The 19,515-nt window shown below is 37.3% G+C and overlaps 1 protein-coding gene across 2 annotated transcripts; it reads left to right on the top strand.

Annotated features, from left to right (window-relative positions):
* Positions 1-2,753: 2,753 nt before the first annotated feature.
* Positions 2,754-16,056, top strand: wsb1 (WD repeat and SOCS box containing 1). Of its 2 annotated transcripts, none has more exons than XM_081370552.1 (9): positions 2,754-3,169; positions 4,686-4,854; positions 6,301-6,572; positions 8,009-8,140; positions 8,700-8,800; positions 12,388-12,560; positions 12,649-12,762; positions 13,604-13,711; positions 14,069-16,056. In XM_081370552.1, exons 1-9 carry the CDS (start codon positions 3,130-3,132, stop codon positions 14,229-14,231), a joined length of 1,272 nt encoding a protein of 423 aa, XP_081226678.1. In that variant the 5' UTR covers positions 2,754-3,129; the 3' UTR covers positions 14,232-16,056. The 2 variants fall into 2 exon arrangements, with proteins under 2 accessions (XP_081226678.1, XP_081226679.1); XM_081370553.1 differs by lacking the exon at positions 2,754-3,169 and adding an exon at positions 4,046-4,174.
* Positions 16,057-19,515: the final 3,459 nt, after the last annotated feature.

The following is a 19,515-nucleotide window of genomic DNA, read 5'->3' as shown; positions in this document are numbered from 1 at the left end:
GCAGAGCCCTATCCAACAACTCCACGTCATGGCTCCATCAGTTATCAGCCAAAGACAAAATAAAAACATTCCACTATCAAGCATCAAGTGAACTAACATGACAGGAAAAAAAAACTTCCTGTATCTCACACACTTATCTGTATGACACACTAAGTTAACCTTTAAAGGAATAGTTCACTTAAAATGAAAATTCTGTCATAATTTTCTCACCCTCAACTTGTCTCAAACATGTATGAATTTCTTTCTTCTGCTTAAACAAAGATATTTTGAAGAATGTTGGTAACCAGACAGTTGATGTAGGCTAAACTGACTTCCAGGTGTTAGTGAAAGTTCTAGAAAACTGAGACGCTTACATGGATGTCATACTGTTTACTTCAGAAAAACAACAACTGGAGTTCTTGACATGGCTGAATCAATAAAGATATCAGCGTAGGCTACTTAGCATGTATGTACTTGAAGTATATCAGGGTGGGGTGCACATCATTAAATAAACACAAAACATAATAAAGTAATAAAGTGTTTTTCCTCATTATTTACACTTAGCATCATATATGTTTCTATTCAGGAAAAGTTTAAAAATAATTCAACAACAAAAGTTTCAACAGGAGGAAAAAAATACTATGAAAGTCAATGGGGTCCATCAACTGTATGGTTACCGACATTCTTCAAAATATCTTCTTTTGTGTTTAAGCAGAAGAAAGAAATTCAAAAATGTTTGAAACAACTTGAGGGTGAGCAAATTATGACAAAATTTTCATTTTTAAGTGAACTATGCTATTCCTTTAAGAAATGTCCTTCCTGAACACACAATAATGTGGCAAGAAATAAACATGCCCTTCTCTTGAACCATTTAGTATTAATCCAGAACTTTTTGTCAATAAGCATCCTTGCATATACTGACTTTTTGATAGAAACAAGTCCAATAGCTTTAACCACATAAAGATAAACAAGGAGAACAGAACTGATTGCATTCATCATAGATTATCACAACATAATCATATATTATTATTCTGTCACATCTGTGCTGAATGCGCTGGCTAGTGTCAAGTCCTTGATATAAATGAAACCCTTCTAGAAGAAAGATTATTTGATGTACTATTTATAAAAGCATTGAAGGGATCGTTCCCCTAAAAATTTAAATTCTTTTAAATTTACTTTCCGTCAAGTTGTTCCAAACCTATATGAGTTTCTTTCTTCTTTTGAACACAGAATAAGGTATTTTGATGAATGTGTAACCAGACAGTTGACAGTATAGCCTCTGACTTCCATGGTATTTTTTTATTTATATGTTTGATTGCACACATTCTTCAGAATACCTTCTTTTGTGTTCAGCAGAAGAAACTCATTCAGGTTTGAAACAACTTGAGGGTGATTAAATGACAAAATTGGTGAATACCAATCATTCTTCCAAACCATTTCTATAGCTTTTGCTGTTTGCATTTGTTTTTTTGTTTTTTTCTTACAACATGTTTTACAGGAACCACCTGCATTTAGCTCCATCTATTTTGCCTTTGATATAACACACTTTCCAAGTTCTCCTGCTGACTTTAGGGATTGCACAAATGTAGTTTACGTCTTTTCTTTGAAGCCAAATACCTCCATTTTAGACTTATCGTACCACTTTTTCTTTCAGAATGTTTCAGGTTATTGCTTCTAGCAATCTACAGGAATGGTGCTGGACTGCTTCGATGTAGCTGGTTTCAACCTCTTCTTAAGAGGTCAAAGCTGTAAAACGCTGAAGAGCCTGATGGCTATTTGCTCCTGTTTCAGGACGTTGTAAGACACATGGCAACAGCTGTCCTTCTTTCTTGTTTGCTCAGTGTAGTAGAAGTCTCTTTTATGTTAGAGTGCAATATTGTTTTTTCCCACCCATTTTGTTTCAAAGAACATCAGAGTTAAAAACAGAAATTGCTAGTAAATTTCACAAGTAATGAAAGACGGCAAGTAATACAATTAATTAAATGTGAAATTTTGAAGAATTTTGAGTATTTTCTTCTAAAACATACTCCAATATTTTTTTTTTTATTTACAACTTTGAAAAATAATATGATAAAAATAAGATACATATTGTATGGATTTATTGTAAGAAAAAAAAATTTAATAGCCTATAGCCCTATTTATTTGCAACCGTACCATTATGGTGAAGATAAAATTGATATATGTTGTTAATGTATTCTTCAGATAATTAAATACCTACTAAGGTGTTAAACTGTTGGTAAATTAATCAGTGATTAATATTCAGATTTTGAAAAGTAAAATTCTGAAGAACAATATAATTCTTAACATAGCCTAATGCTGAAGACACCTATATAACATTATAGAGAAATACTGAAACTTTTTTGTTGTAACAAAATAGGCCTACTTCAACAGGAGTTTCTGATCAACTAAATAAAGTGTATACTAACAAAACTTTCTTTGTTCTTTAGATGCTTACGTGGAATTTTTCACAACACGAGTCATTACAGGGACAGCGGATAAATAGTAAAACAAAATACATTTTACTTAAAATTCCTGAAACCTATCAAGCAATTTCATCAGCTAATTTGTGAATATGTTGCTCTTTCAGGGACAAAGATTTGAATTCAACACTGGATTAGCGCTTCATCTTCACACTCCTTATCAGCACGTATTTCACGAATCCATTCCATTCATATTCTCGAGTGACCAGCCAATCAAAGGCCACGCGTAAACGGCTTTGGGCCAATCAGAGAGCGGTGCTCCTCCGTTGCCTCGGCAACTGTTATGACGTCGCTAGAGTATCCCGCCCATCAATGTGTGTGTGTGTGTGTTCAAAACCTTAGGAGGACTCTCGCAGCCATTACAATACACTGCTATTCAAGCTGAGCGCTACGCGGTTTAAGGGGCTAGTCTATTATTCGCTAATTTTCTTTGTTTAATTGTCAGTTTTATTAAACCAAGTTGTACTTCAAAGACCATACAATTGTCTATTTTCCAAACAGTCGTATATGTAACGTAAATATAGGCAGCGTTGCGTCGACGTGCGACGCGTCGCATTCACTGGAGACACGCGAGAACTGCTTAACGTTATTCCTCTTGTCCCACGCAAACATTTCAACGCCTTTATTTCGTTAACCAAGATTTAGATTGAAGAGACTCGCTTCGATTTAGATGGCAAGCTTCCCAGATTTTGTCAACGAAAATGAAATAGGTGAGTTTTTGGATTCTTTGTCACTGCTTTGAATGGGGGCGGGTCTTGATTTAGTTAAGTTTAAACCATAGACTGTAAAAAAAAATAGGTTTAAACGCGTCTTCCTTTTGAATGTATAATCTATTATATATTGCGTATTTACATTTGTGCAGCTATGAATTGATGGAGTGCTCATTTCAGTGTGTCGTGTCTAGCCTATATCATATTAATGATAGAACTCAAACAAACGTATTACCTTTATTAAAATGTGACGGAAAAACATTGGCTGTTATTTAAAATACTGAGTTGTTGTGCGCGACGCGTGCTTTCTTGAGCCCAATGTCCACACACCCAGATTGCGTCGACAGTAACCCTCCCCCACCGCTAGACATTCACAGTGACTCACCATCACCGCACCAGTGAGTCACCACGTGAAACTACACGTTTACGTATAAACGTTAATTGTATAAAATTAACATTTCAGGAAAAATAACAATTGTATGTTACTTGTGTTTTTTAAATTCTAATATCCTTGGCGAATTCATATAGTATCTAGTATCTATTCAGTTTGTCACTATGTGGTAACGTTACTAGTTCCCAGTCACTATCCTGGTTGAGACAAGTAACTATTTTATTGTTGCTGGTAAGAAATTGCTAATGTCACTGAATTCTGCAGGATTTGTGGTTCAGACATTAACTGATAACTAGTAGGTTATGCATTGAAATTGTTAAATATTTACTATTGTAACAAGTAACGTTACTAGAATCTAACGAATAGTTACTAGTGAATTAACTATTGGATTGCTTACTAGATTAAATAAAGGAATTTAAAGGGATGATTTGCCCAAAATTAAAATTCGGTAATCATTTACATTGGCTTTCTTTCTTCTGTGGAGCATAAAAAGATATTTTGCACACAAAAAAAAAAAATAGTTTTTGTCCGTACATTGGAAGTCAATGGTAACCAAACCTGTTTGGTTACAAGCATATCTTTTGAAAGGCATGCAGGTTTGGAATGACACATGGGTAAGTAATCTAGAGATTTTTTTTTTTTTTTTTTTTGGATGAACTATCCATTTAAACTATTTTTTTTTTCAATTGAATAGGTTTTTAATTCGCAAAAGTAGGTGAAAAAGCAGTTAAAATATAACTAGCTGTGAATTTAAATTATGAAAATAATATATTAAATAATGAAATTAAATATTTTGGCCTGGTTTCACATACAGGGCTTAGATTAAGCCAGGATTAGGCCTTAGTTCAATAAGGACATTTAAGTGACTTTTAAAAAACATAGCCTGCCCTACATTATAAAAAAAAACATTACTGGTGTTCATCTTGAGACAACAATGGCACTAATACATTTAAAGATATATCAGTGCAAGTTGCTTTCAGTTAAACCATCTGAAAAATGCATTTTAGTCTGGGACTAGGTTTAAGCCTTGTCTCTGCAACCAGGGGCATGTTTAATAAAAAGTTTTAAAGACTTAAAATGTGCTTTGTGTTTTAAAGGCTTAAACTGTGCTTTCTGTTGCAACAGGTAAAGCTAAGTTCATCGGGGAACTCATACCTCCAGTTGCTCCCTTTGACCAGAAGTCTGGACGGGAGACTTGGACTGTAGCTTTTGCACCTGATGGTTCTTACTTTGCTTGGTCTCAAGGGCATCGAATAGTGAGACTTGTACCATGGAAAAATTGCTTAGCCAGCTTGTGAGTATACACACTGATCTCTTTGTTTCCCTCTATGGTGAATTGTTACAATACAGCTTGTTTGTTGATGGACTGACAAAGGCAGTCTACGCGTGTGCTGGTTGTCTGGTCTGGTCTTCTGGGCTTTCACATGGTGGCTACACCACAGTGGTGCCCAGTGTTTGGGCTTGTTTAGCATTCAGTGGCACAGCATAGGTCATCTCACCTTACCCTGTGGATTTAGAGACCACTGTCGAGCCAGCGTGCAGCCCTGCCAACCAGCCTTTGTCCTGTTCTGAATGTGAAGTCCTCATTATGAGGTTCACATCATTGCCCTTTGGCTGCATGCCTTGAACTAAGCAATTTTTTGGGCTGTTTCTTTACTTTTTCTCTTTGCCAATGTGAATGTACATAGAGTTGGCTGCAAAATTATCTATCCTAACTTTTCTTTCCGCAGTCACTATATTAAATGTCATTCTGCATTTCTGGGAAAAGAATGTGTATATTGTGCTTTTATGTCCTCATGCTAGTAGCCTTCATAAAAACACCAAAAATATCATTGCAACATGAATCATGCAGACAAAGGGTAAAATTTTAACAGAGAATTTACAATAGTTTGAAGTAAAACAAACAGTTTTTTTTATGTTGTCTCCATAAAAGAGAAGTATGGTATTGTAAAACTTGTTGTACATTTAAGTGTAGTAACTTTATTAGTAGTTGTACACACAAAGGACAGTATGTGGCAGCTGTTAAATGAATTAGCCTAAGTTTAGGTAGGAATGGTTATTACTGAACTAAAATTCAGAAACGATAAGGGGAAATGCATTTGCAGTCAGGGTTATCATAGTTAACTAAAACCATTTAAAATTGTCAACTGAAATAAAATAAAGAACTTATTTCAGCTAGTTGCCTAGGCACCATTGCTAATTTTTGTTTAGTTGAACTTGATGCACTAAAGTAATAAATAAAAAAGGATAAAAACATAGGGGTGAGTAATGACAGAAATGACAGAGTAGTGACAGTTCCTTTAATGCTAAAGCAGAAACCATTAAAAGCTTGAGTGGACACGTGGCAGGCATTATCCATATCAGTTCTGCAGCGCCTGCTTTGTATTCACACAATAACCTCTTGTAATGATTCCAGAACCTCACACTTGTTGAGTTTCATGAACAAGAGCTTGTAGATTTGGGTAAGGGACGTTAAATGGGTCAAAGTTGATGCAACACTTCTGTAATCTCTTAGGCTGCCTGGGAGTTTACTTAGTGTTCAAATATTCCTAAGAGTTGAAACGTTCAGCTTATTTCAACAGATGACGTACTAGATAACCTTTTTAAGAAGTAAAACATCCTCTTGCTGTGCTTAACTTATCAAAGAGAATTTGTTTTCAGTTTACATCAAGCAGAGTAGACATGATTCTCATACCAACAACACACAGCAAGATTTTTTTCCCTCTTTCCCTGACTCTAGTTCTGTAAGGAAGGAAGATCGGTCGAGCTGTGCAGGTCCTCAACGACTCTCCCGGCAGAACAGTGAGGGCAGTCTGCTGCCAGGCGAGCCCAGAGAGCACACTATCGACTGTGGTGACATTGTGTGGGGCCTGGCCTTTGGCTCTTCTGTTCCCGAGAAGCAGAGTCGCTGCGTTAATATCGAATGGCACCGGTTCAAGTTCGGACAGGACCAGTTGCTGCTTGCCACCGGTCTCAACAATGGCCGTATCAAAATCTGGGACGTCTATACAGGTGAGGTTCCTCTCTGTGTGTCAGACTCAAGCATCACAGGCTAATCTAGTGTGTTAATCAGTTTAAGCAACTGGAAAATTAGTATTAGTGAGGTTGCAGGTCATTCAGCATTAACATGTGTCCAGGTGACTTTGTTTACAGAATCCTAGCAATTAATACTATTAAACAGAGGTAGGTTAATGTTTATTAATGATCGAGCTGTTGTTGTGTTTTTTTGATGTTTCAGTGCTACTGAGTTAATGTGTTTTAGAAATCACAGTCCACCCATTCTCTCCTCTCTTAACACTTCTCTATGTCCGTTTCCTGTTTTTCATTTTCCCAACAGAAGCGTGTGTGCGCACGTGTGTAAGAGAGAGGGGAGGTGGTGGTTATATAAGGTGTTGACATGATCTTAATCGTACTTCCATCAATGTTTTCCAAATGTGTCTCTTGTATACACCTCCTGACAATTTATTTTTATTTTTATGCAGTTGCCATTCAGTAATAAATTATTTTTAGTACATATTTGCTCAGCCTCTGTTCCCTTTCACAATACATCTCTCTAATTTATGAACCTTTGAACCGCTTCGCCATTCGTTCCTTGGCCACTGAGTTTCTGCTTTTGTGCCTCTGATCAGTTTTCACAGTCCTAATGATCATAACGTGTAAATCTGCTATCGGAAAACCTAAAACTAAGAGGTAGTTGTTGACCAGAAAAAACTGGCAGCTCTTCGAAGTTATATAATTAATTTTCGCTCAGCTGCAAAATGTATTAATAGGTGGGCAGGTCCTGTACAGACATTGCCATTGGTTGTTCTGAGGGGATAGAGATGTTTTCTTCAGTTGACGACTCCACCTCCCTTCTAGCTAAAACAGCAATGCCATAAATTTACCCAGCAGACTTGTTCTTTTCGGGTGCGAGACTCCTCCTCCAGCAGCCTTTTTGAAAACATGCTGGAAATCTGATAGCAGTGTATTGTAAAGTATCTTGACAGGATTTGTGCCATATATACCCGTCATTCACATAGCTAAGTGAATGTATGTTATCACGTTTGACAGGTTGCAAATAGGCCCTGTTACTAAGCCCCAATTATATTTCCAGAAATACATGTGAAAGATTTGTTGCTGTAGGTGCAACTAATTGTAGGGATTTAATGTGGATTAGCCTGGCAGGTGTCAGTGATTGTACTTCCATATGCCTCAAGGCAATTCAATACTGTTCACAAAGAAAGGGCTTAATCCAGTGTATAACCTACTGTATTTCTGAGACGCCTTGGGAAATGCCTTTTTGACACCTGCATAAGTGTAAAGCCACAAGCATAATCCTTCTCTCTTTGATTCTTAAGAAGACTAAATGTTTTCTAAAAAGTGAAATGAAATTTGTGTGAAAGTTTGAATCGATTAGCCTGGACTTTGTGCTTTAGCGTTTATCCTCAGTTTTGTTTTCTTGTGTACAGGAAAGCTATTGCTGAACCTGATGGACCACACAGACATTGTGCGGGACCTGACGTTTGCCCCAGATGGGAGTTTAGTGCTGGTTTCTGCATCGAGAGACAAGACCCTACGTGTGTGGGACCTCAAAGATGACGGTGAGGAACAAATGTTGATTTTTGTTTGAGTAATTTGGCACATTGGAATAATTTGTTCTGTAAAATGGCACAACTTTTTAAGTTCTTTACATATTAATATTAACAGGCTACGACTATATGGTGTGTAACCCCAAACTGAAAAGTCTTTGCAGTAGAAGTTTCCTGCACAGCAGCCTGTTTTGTTTTTATTTTCATCTGATCTCCATGGAGTCCATCACACATACTTGCTCAAGTCTGCATGTGCACTCTCACTCAAAGATTCTGGCACTTGGGCTGGGGGGTGGTATATGGAAAATAATTAAATGTCAAGCCTAAAGGAATGCTTGCTGATATTTTCTCTTTCTTGCAAAATCCTAGGACAAACTTGCTTTTATAATAGGATCAAATTAATCTTATTTATATGCTGGAAACTGTGAGATAAAATGGAGCTCACTGCATTTGCAAACAGTTTTTTCTTTAAAAGTTTTTTGCTATGAAATAATATAACCAACTAAAAATTTGAACAGAAAGCTAGCTAAAGCTATTGCTATACCCTTAATCTAAATTGTTTGTCTAATAGGTAACATGGTGAAAGTACTCCGTGGTCATCAAAACTGGGTCTACTGCAGTGCTTTCTCACCTGATTCATCGGTCCTTTGTTCCGTAGGCGCAGGCAAAGCGGTATGTTTTGCAGTTCTTTCCTCCTCTTTATTACTTGTTTGGTGTGTTTCTCTGTTAATAGTCCAATCAATGAGTGCTAAATGAATTTTTATATCATCACAATGCTCAGTGCCATAACCTGCTTCTATAAACCCTGCTTGTAGTTTTGATTTCTGGTTTGTTGGTGTTCAAACAAATGGGTGCCTGATTATTATGCACATGTTGATAGAAATGCAAAAAGCTCACAATTCTCCTCCACTCCATTATTCTATTAATAACATGCTAATACATGCTAAGACATGCACGATATACATCCCTTTTAAAAAAAAACAATTTGAATAATATATAATGACAGTAGTAATGATTTTCCCATGTACATATTAGTGATATTAACTCTGTTATCAACTGGCATCAAGAACATAAGTGCTTAAAAGTGTGGGCTCAGTAAAAAAAGTTTTAAAGAAATATTTACTTTTATTCAGCAAGATACATTAAATTGTGACAGTAAAGATAAAGTGACATTAAAGACTGGATTAATGGTGCTGAAAATTCAGCTTTGCCATCAAAGGAATAAAATGGATTTTAAGATATATTAATATAGAAGAGATTTTTTTTATTATAAATATTTTATTTTTTATCAAATAAATGCTGCCTTGGTGATTCATAAGATACTTCTTTTAAGAACGTTAAAAAAAATCTTACCAGTCCCAAAGTTTTGAACAGTAAATAACATAGAATGACATAGTTGTCATGCTGGTTGCATGTGAAAGCCCTTAAAGGCACAACAAGCAAAGTTTTCCAGCCGTTAATAAGACGTCTCTGAAACCAGGACGAGTCTTTCTGGATCCTATTTAAAACTCCTCCCATGAACAGGCTGCAGTGGTTGAACTTTACGGTTGTGTGTGTCCATAAGTGTCTTGCTTTCCCTGTCCCAGGTGGTGGCAAAGCTCTGTGTTTGAGTGATTTTGAGGGAAGCGCCGCGCTGACATAGAGCAGCCGGTGCGGACCACGCGGGGCACGGCTGCCATCGCGGCCCCCGTTGGACGCTCATGTGCCCGTGCCCACGCCCCAGGGGCTTCCATGCTCCTGCCCACAAGGGCTTCCTGTACGTAGGTTCTGCTCCATGTCTGTCTACCTCCCGCTGTCACAGTTCTCACTTCTTTTACCTTGTCTCTCAAAAGAGTTGACAGTGAGATCCCCCTCCTCTCCTACCCCCTACTTCCCTTCCTAATTTCCTTCCATCTCTATATATTCCTATCATCTCCACATTTACCCTCAAGCAGGAGATCTAGGCATTGTGTCTGCTTTGTGTACACAAGCCAGCCAGTAGAGCCCCTTCCTACTCATTAGTGCCTTTGTTAACTGAACTCACTACACCCTTGAGTTGCAACGCTCGGCCGCTGGTCAATTTTTCTGTACGTAATGCCTAGTCAGATGTTTTTGTAATGGGGTTAATAGTTGAAGGGGAGATTTGGAGCATTGTTTGTATGTGTGAGCAATGAAAGGGCTCCTTGTGCCTCAACAGGCTACCTGCATAACGATTATGTCAGTCTAATGTGGAATTGCTCCGATCGAGAAAACGGGTTACGTAAATGTATTGCCTATTGCGTCAAGCCACCAGAAGCAAGACCTGTGGGTACTTTCCATGCTGGTTGCAATTGCTATTTGAAAACACATTTTGTTTTCCATTTGTGAATAACCTAATTTATCATGTTCTCAAAGCAGAGTCTGTTTCAATGATGTCGACCCAAGAGCTTTAGCAAACACCAGCATGGTTTTTCCTAATTTATAAGGTACCACTCAATAATAATAGCATTTTTTTTATCCTACAGTAGTTAAAATTACACTAGTACAACTTCCAAAAAAGGCTGTAATGTTTCTTCTATGTGCAAGATATCTGGCTTGGCTTAGTCTTGAATGCAGTAGTCATGCACCCTGAAGCCCTTTCATCTCACATTGCAAAGTTAGAGAAAATGGGACATTAGCCTTGTGTACGAACCGTAGTAGTTTCTCCACCAGCACCAAAATGTTTATATTGCAAATAGCTATTGAATAATATGTACACTTTTGCTCAAGTGCAATGACTATAGCTTATGAAAAATAAAAAAAAATATTTCTTTAATATTAATGACCATAAAGGAAGCTTGACTACTTGGCACTCAGAAATACACTGATAAGGTGTGGTCACATTAGTGAAATGTTGTGGTCAAAAAAGGTTTTCTTGTCTATTGTCAAATCAAGCAGCTTTCTATTCCTGTTGTTTTTTAACCTGTTGTGGAATCTATAGCCGTGTTTCCACCGAAATTACCTGGAACAGTTTGTCCCAGGAACTTTTTTTCCCCCAGACTTGTTGCTAGCTGCGTTTCCACCGCGATCTAAAGTACCGTGAAGATTAGGCAAATAGTCCGTTGATGTAGGACTGCGCCCAACTTTACAGTTCCCACTGGATTTCATCCTCTGAATTTAAGCTTAATAAAGCCTGAACCTCGTCGTCGGTCCATCTGTCATATTTTTTAAAACTCCATTGTTGATTCGAATAGCAGACGACTGTTAATGCACTCACCGCAACATATGGTGGTTGAATAAAATGCTGCGTGGAGTCAACCAATCAAAATGCGGCATGAACTCAACCAATCAGCATGTTCAGCACCCAAGTCCCACCCCTGAAACTTCCTGAACTTTGAAAAAGTACTACCTCGCGAGTAAGGGCTTTCGGAGGGGGAAATATTTACCCGGAACTTCATTTAGACCCTGGTTCCTGTGGTGTACTGTAAACACACCGAGTACCACCCCAAAGTCCCTAGTTCCTGGTTAAAGTTCCTGTGGTGGAAACGCAGCTTAAGCGAGAATCTTTCGCCCACACTCGATTTCCCGATTGCATGAATTCCTATTGAAATTACTAGATTTCGTCCATGAAAATTTGCCAACAGCATGTGACCACACCTTTACACTTTCTTAAATCGTGATAATTTCTAAAGTCATAAAATTGTGCTGGAGCAAAATAAGCACTAGAAAGTTATAAGCACTAGAAACTCATGGTTGATTCATTTGTAGAGTTTGCAGTTGTGACGTGTCTGTATTGTGTATTTGCCAAAGGCGTCAACCTTTTGGCCATCAAATGTTCTCTTCTTTTGCAGTATCTGTGTCTCTTCGTAGGCCTCCGCCGGCGCGGTGCAAGCCTATTGTAAACTCAAGTGAACTAAAACTGAAAGGGGATGCCAGTGGAGTAACATTATGTTACCTTAAGTTACTACTTATTTGTATTTTTTTTAAATTTCCACATTATGTAGTAATTCTTGGAAAAATGTTTTAAATATAATTTGATATGTATGTGTTTCAATGCACATTTGTAACTTACATTTTAATTTTGAAAAATTGATTTATTTAAAGTCTTGCTAGAGATTGAAATTTGTGCAACTAAGCCTTGCTGTTTCATTAGCATGTGCTACTTTTTACTGGGTTTGGTTTTTAGCGCTTAAGATTTTGCTTAAATGACACTGAGCACATTTTGATCTTGCTGTTTAATTTTAATTTATTCTTTGTTTGAATTCTTTGTCTCTGATCTGTGTGGAAACACAGTTGGCTATAACACGTTTCTTCCATTGCAGGTCTTCCTGTGGGACATGGATAAGTATACTCTGATCCGAAAGTTGGAGGGCCATCATAACGACGTGGTGTCCTGCGAGTTCTCTCCTGACGGGGCCTTACTGGCTACCGCCTCCTACGACACTCGTATCATAGTGTGGGACCCTCACACAGCCACTGTTCTGTTCGAGCTGGGGTATGTGACTTGCTTCCCCACCTTTTCCTTTCTAAACTTCTGCTTGGTGTGGTCATGTTGTTTGACTGATCTCTTGTCTTCCCTTCAGGCATCTCTTCCCTCCTCCCTCCCCCATATTTGCAGGAGGAGCAAATGATCGATGGGTTCGCTCCGTTGCCTTTTGTCACGACGGTCGGCACATTGCCAGCGTCACCGATGACAGGTGAGATCATGCAAATCGTTGTTTATTTGCTCTTAAAAACTCGATAGTTTGTTTGCAGTTAGTAGCCTGCATTAAGCGACAGGGGTTCAGGAAGGAGTGTGTGATTTGTAGCAGGGCCTCTTTCTGGGAAAGATCACATGCCTCTCATATGACATCCATTAATCACTATGAGGCGCCCAGTTAGCCTTCGCCGCGCCTCCTGCCGATTCTGGGTGGAGGGGCGTCTCTCTTGTACTGAGAGAATGAAACCATTTGTGCTCTACAAAATGGCGGAGAAAGAACGTTACATTAATTAATGTATGATTTATTTTGTTTTTAGATTACAGTTCACTTATGTTCACCGAGGCTGCATTCCTTTGGTCAAAAATACAGTAAAATAGTAATATTGTGAAATATTATAATATTAGATATTTATTTTATTTACAAATGTAATTTGGCAAAGCTGAATTTTCAGCATAACTGCTCCAGTCTTCAGTGTCACATGATCCTTCAGAAATCATTCTAATATGCTGATTTGATTCTCTAGAAATTCTGAAAATAGTTTTTTTCAAGGTTCTTTGATTTAATGGAAAGTGGAAAAAAAGGCTTTATTTAAAATAGAAAAGAATTTGTAACGTCATAAATATATTAACTGTCACTTTTTCAATGTGTCCTTGCTGAATAAAAGTATTAATTTCTTTTAAAGAAATGTACTGACCCCAAAGTTTTGTCTAATTTTATACTATCCTTAATTGAAATGTCATACTTTGAGTTTTATGCTTTGTATGCTTTAAAATTACATTTGCAAGACAATGCAAACCACAGTTGTGAATAAAAGTCAACGCGTATTTAAATTTTTCAGGCTGGTGCGTTTCTGGAGCATCGGTGAGAAGAGTCCACAAGCCATCGGCCCTCTCACTAATGGCCTCTGTTGTGCCTTTTCTACTGATGGAAGTGTTTTAGCTGCTGGGTACGATTCTTTTCCACTGTTTGATGGATCGTGTTACTACATAAATAATCAAATCTGTGTCTTGCCTTCCTAACTGTTTTTCGGTTTTGGTATGATGTCAAAAATAACTTGCAGCAAACCGGTTCTGCAGCTTTCCTTGTATATTCAGTTTATTTCGATGAGTTTGCTGTCACACATGCAGGGTGTAAACCCTCAAACTTTTCTGCATGGCAGCAATCTGACAGTTCAATTGACTAGTACTGTACTAACACAGCAAGACCCAGTTTGATCATGATGTTTGTTTAAGTTTACTAAAACAGTAGAATGTTTCAATGGCAAGTCGAATACACTTAAATCCTTCTGTTCGTCGTCTTGCAGGTCTCGTGATGGCAGTGTGCATTTCTGGGCTTCCCCACACAGCATTGCGAGCCTCCAGCACCTGTGCCGTATGACCCTGCGGCGAGTCATGCCCACCCAGCAGGTTTATACGCTGCCCATTCCTTTCTCCATGCAAGACTACCTAGCCTACAAGACACTTTAACATGGAACGCAAACCACGGCACTCTGTGAAACCAAGGAATACATTTTCTTTCTTCAAAGATAAAAATGTTTTTCTGCTCATACAGACCCCCTGAAGTAGGTGAGGTCAGTTCTTTTTGTATTTATTTATTTTTTTTTATTTTGAAAATGTACTTTTTCTAGTTGCAGGTATATTTCAGTACTTTTTATTTGTTGAGATTGTTTTCATCTTTTTTTTTTTTTTTTTTTTTCCTATGCCCATATCAGGTAGTGGCCTTCACAGACAGCCTTAATATATCAGCGGACCAAGTTTTGTCCTTTTGATTTGCGATTCTTTTTTTTCATCTGGCACAACTTGTACATCACCTTAGAGTTGCTAAGATGGGTGAAAGTGGTGCTTTCTTTGCCTCAGTTCAAGGTATTCCTCCACTGAGTTTAAAGCAATGTGACGGGGGATTGTCTCCCAAATGTTCTGCAGTGTTTTCTTTTTTCGTGCTGGCTATGAAGAGGTATTGAAGGGAAGTGACAATGTGGAAGTGTGTATGAATACGTGCTTGTGTTAGATGGAGCTGAGTTTGGTTGTTCAGGGACACAGGCAGTGCCTCCCCTTTACGTGCCTCTTTGGAGAAAATAAACTCATCCACACGCTTATGCTGCTTCAGTAGTGGCCTTATGTTCATCGTCACATACCTAAAACTATAGTAATGCATGGGCTAATTTGTTTCCTCCAGAAATTGTATATTTTTTACCTGTACAGAGATTTGTAAAGGCACGTTTTTGTTGAGTGTATGTGTATACATATGTTTGTATAAATGTATATATGTAGCTCCAATTTTTTTTTTTCTTCACTTTATAATGCTTGTATTGAAAATCTGCCATACATAAGCCTTTTCTCTTGTGCGATGATAGTGGTTTGTAGGGGAATGACACAAGTTTGCTTTGAGGAGAGACTGTCTGCCAGTTTGATGAGATGTTACCTAACCAGTAGCGAGACTGATGCCACACTATTGATTTCTCATTCCATTTGCTGTATCTCCTATTCATTAAATATGGCACTTTAACCGTGCTTGGGACCCGGCCCGACACATTGCCTCGTCCTGACCGTTATCTCCCAACTCACAATCAAACCTCAGTCTTTTCACCCTTCGGCATTCTAGATGAATAGCCGTGTGTTTTGTGGAGATGGTTTTGTGTGTCTCATCTACCCCTCGTTTTGAGAAACTGGTCATGTTGGGGGTCTTAGATTATTGGATGTCCTGGAGCAAAATGGAATTATTCGGTTTGTTTGTATATGCATGTGACCCTGCCTGTCAATCAATTGGTCTTCTTTAAGAATGTGGGAATCAGAATGTCAAGCAGTCTTGGCAATAGAAATGTGTTGAAAAAGCTGATGCCAAAGATCCCCTTGGGTTCTTATTGATGTGAGAGTCAGTTTTATCTTTCCCTCTCCCTCATTTATGGCTGAAACTTGAAAGTCTTTATGTATGTCTGTTATTCTGCTCGGGTGTATGAAGAATGCTGATGTTCAACAGATTGGGTTTTCTTTAGACAAATTCTTATAAAGTAACTGTAGAAAGGATATATTAGATGCACTTCAGTGTTCCAACACAATTTTTAGAATTGCAGTTTTTTTTTTTTTTTTTTTTTTTTTTTTAATGCAGTGGTGGTATTTTTCAATCATTAATGAATATTATAGAGATGCTTTGTAACTAGTTGATTTGCCCATCTGTTTGAGACAGAATACGTAATCCTGTGTTCACCAGGAGCAAGTGAATTTGTCAACAAGTAATTTTACAAGACTGTACTTTTTTTTTTTCGATTGTTGTTGAAATAAAGTATTTTACTTCATTTTGTTGTCTTGAAGCAGTTTTTAGAAAGTTTTAATATTTAATGTACTATAATTTATGTATTTATAAAAAGGAATCATTTATTCCAGTGAAGCTGAATTTACAGCAGCCAGTATCAGTATCGCATGACAGGGCGACACTGCGACCAAAATTTGCGAGTGTGCGACTGAATTTTACATCCAGTCGCGAGTGCGACCAGTAAACGGACCGTTTTATAGTTCGAACCAATAATAGCCATCGCAGTTTCTCTCGCCAGTCGCGGGCCGATCTTGACCACGCGACACCGTTACATTGTGGAGATCCAGTGAAGAAATCCATTGAGTTCGCGACAGAATTAATAACATCGCTGCGAGATCCAGTGAGAAACAATCAGATTCGACGTAGAATTCTGTTATAAACCATATCAGATCAAACAGCGCTAACGTGGAAACCAGGAGAAACATCGTGCCATGAACGAACAAGATATAGAAGGCTTTAGGTCCGCAGATCAGCAACATTCACCATCGATTTAATGTAGTAACACTAACTGTAAATATGGTATACTATGGTTATAACACATATATACACATCTTTTTCCAGCACTTCAAAACTATAATATCATATTTAAATTGTTATTTTTAATGTGTTGACCAAAACAATTTTTGTTCATCGTTTAAAGATTGTCCCTATTTATAAAACTAAAAGTTTCAAGAAGTAGGAAAACTCACACTTATAAAAAAAAAATAAGTAAATTACCATTGTAAACCGCTGCAGAGGACGCTTATTGGCTATTTTTACTCCCTAATATCTATTTTGTCACTCATCTTGCTTTTGAATTAATATTAAGACATTATGAATGATAATAATTAAAGTTAACTGTATCTATACACCTCAAATTAAGCTCAGTGCTTTGTCATCCCACAGTGCTATGCCAAATACTTTCTGTAGAACTTAGTGCTGCTGCCCTCAAATGTTAGTCTGGAGCCCTGTACTTAAAATAAAACTGCACATTGTCATTTCTGTATGTTAAGTCTATTTATCATCAAAGCATTTGTCAGTAATAGTTATTTTGGGGGAAAATGTGAATAATTGCATTGCAAGGTGATTTAAGGTGTGCCCCTAAATTTTCTGCTTGCGCTCCTAAAATGTTGAGTCAGGGGCTACAGCGCTCCTAATAAAAAAAGTTAGTCTGGAGCCCTGCATGATCTTTTATTTTCAGAAATCATTCTAATGTGCTGATTTTATGCTAAAGAAAAATATCTTATCAATGTTGGAACCCGTTGTGCTGCTTAATATTTATGTAAAAATTTTCCAGGATTCTTTGAATATGCATTTTAAAAGAACGCCATTTACTTTTGTTACATTATAAACGTCTTTATTAATCAATTTAATATAAAGGTATTAATTTCTTACCAAAAAAAAATATATATATATGTGTGTATTTTATATATAATTGCAAATTTAATTTATAATAGAATATTTATGTAGTAGTATTATAACTGAAAAATGTTATGCATAAAAAGCAAAAAAAAAAAAAGGTTGATTTAGGAGCCAGGAGTTGGACGCTCCCTGTTCAGTGGGACATCTTACCCTGTTGGTGACTGTACAAACAAGAATCACTGTGAGATTTCACAGCTGTGCTAATCTTCCCAGGCTCCTTTACAGAGAAGAGCAGTCAACCTTAAAACTGCTGCAGTTAGATATGGAATGATCACTTTATTTGGTGACCTATTCATTCAAAACAGTTTTTTAAAAGAAATAATATAATTTCTTAAAATTACATTCCACAAAGTGTGGAAACTTACTGAACAGCTTTAGTGTTTTTAGACTGTCCAAAAGGCATGAAAGGTCATTATCGGGTTTATTATTGACTAGCACCGGTAATGCCATCGGGTTAAATATTAAGACCTTCTGCCAATAAAAGCGAAGCTTCAAAGAGACAAAATCAGTACAGCACGTTGCACATTACGGCCTGGAATATGAGGCCAGATCAATCTCAACATTTTCTTGTGTTTATCAGCTTGTTTTTTGTATGTTGCAACCTCTCTGCAGTGGCTCAACTTCCAGATGTTTCCATAGCATAAAGCATATGAGACACAAAGACTTTTAATGGCCCTGAGAAGGAAAAAATATTCCATGTTTTCTGTGATTGCTACAAGAATAATAAATGAATGCTTGACTGAACAGAATGAGGCATACAGTGTACTGTAAAAAACTGTAAAAAAAAAAATCTGTTACATTTACAGTAATTTACTTTTTTATCCCTGTGTGAACCAAACCCATCTTAAGTGTTTGCTGCCAAAAAGCTCTTTTTTTGTCTGTTGAATCTGTCTATAGAACATTTGAAAAGTAACTGACACTACTGGAACTTCAAACGGGACGGGTTCTATGGTCAGATGAAACAAAAAGATTTGCTTTTTTTGGCAGCAAACACTTAACATGGGTTTGGTTCATACAGGGATAAAAAGTAGCCCATGTGTAAAATGAAATACTCTGCTGTATCTTTAATGCTGTGGGCCTAATTTTCTGCTGGAGGTCCTGGACATCTTGTTCAGATACATGGCATCATGGATTCGATCAAATACCAACAGATAAAAAAATCAAAACAAAAATGGGTCACTGAGCACAAAACCAAGCATCTGCAATGGCCATCCCAGTCCCTGACCTGAACCCTAAAATGTTGAGTGGGTTGAACTGAAGAGAAGAAGCGCCGACATGGATCTGGGAATCTGAAGGATCTGGAGAGATTCTGTATGGAGGAATGGTCTCTGATCTCTTGTCAGGTGTTCTCCAAACTCATCAGGCATTATAGGAGAAAACTCAGAGCTGTTATCTTGGAAAAAGGAGGTTGCAAAAAGTATTTAATAAAGGGAGCAAATAATTGTTCCCAACGTGTTTTGGAGAAAAACATTTATTTCATAATGTGATTTTTCCCCCACTTTCAATTATTTTAATAAAAGGTTAGATTTTTTCCTTTTTTTTTTTTTAAATAAAATATCAAAAGGATAAACAATGCAGATTTATTTTTTACAGCCGTCTTTGATCATATTTACCAAGGGGGCAAATAATTCTGACCAGCACTGTATATCCAGCAATAAGGAGTCGAAAGATTGCTATTTATAAAGTGTAAAATGAGCAGATAGATTCACAAAGCTGCAAATCATTTAGACAGCCTGAGGATCATCAAGTCAAAACACACCACACCAGTATAAATGTGTGCATCCTCATATACAAATATAGATCAACTTACACTTATATAGTTATTATTTATGAAGAATATTTAGTATAGCCTATATAATCACAATGTTCACACACACACACACACACACACACACACACACAATATATATGTATATGATAGCCTTTTTTTTCCGCTCGTCAAAAAAATTCACAAGTTGCAATTCCTAGACAAAAGGAGTTCAGTCATGACACGATATTTTAACGATTATTGCTTGTATCTTCGCGTGTGCCTAGGCCACT

The sequence above is a fragment of the Scardinius erythrophthalmus genome (genome assembly GCF_964197995.2).
Source record: "Scardinius erythrophthalmus genome assembly, chromosome: 7".
Taxonomy (NCBI): domain Eukaryota; kingdom Metazoa; phylum Chordata; class Actinopteri; order Cypriniformes; family Leuciscidae; genus Scardinius; species Scardinius erythrophthalmus.
This window is presented reverse-complemented; position numbering and strand designations above follow the sequence as displayed.

What these genes read in the sequence shown, in the direction of transcription:
- wsb1 (XM_081370552.1), top strand. Translation starts at nt 3,130, where the DNA reads ATGGCAAGCTTCCCAGATTTTGTCAACGAAAATGAAATAG. An exon ending in TGTCAACGAAAATGAAATAG is followed by an intron (nt 3,170 to 4,685) that starts GTGAGTTTTTGG and finishes CTGTTGCAACAG; the next exon opens with GTAAAGCTAAGTTCATCGGG. An exon ending in GGAAGTGTTTTAGCTGCTGG is followed by an intron (nt 13,712 to 14,068) that starts GTACGATTCTTT and finishes GTCGTCTTGCAG; the next exon opens with GTCTCGTGATGGCAGTGTGC.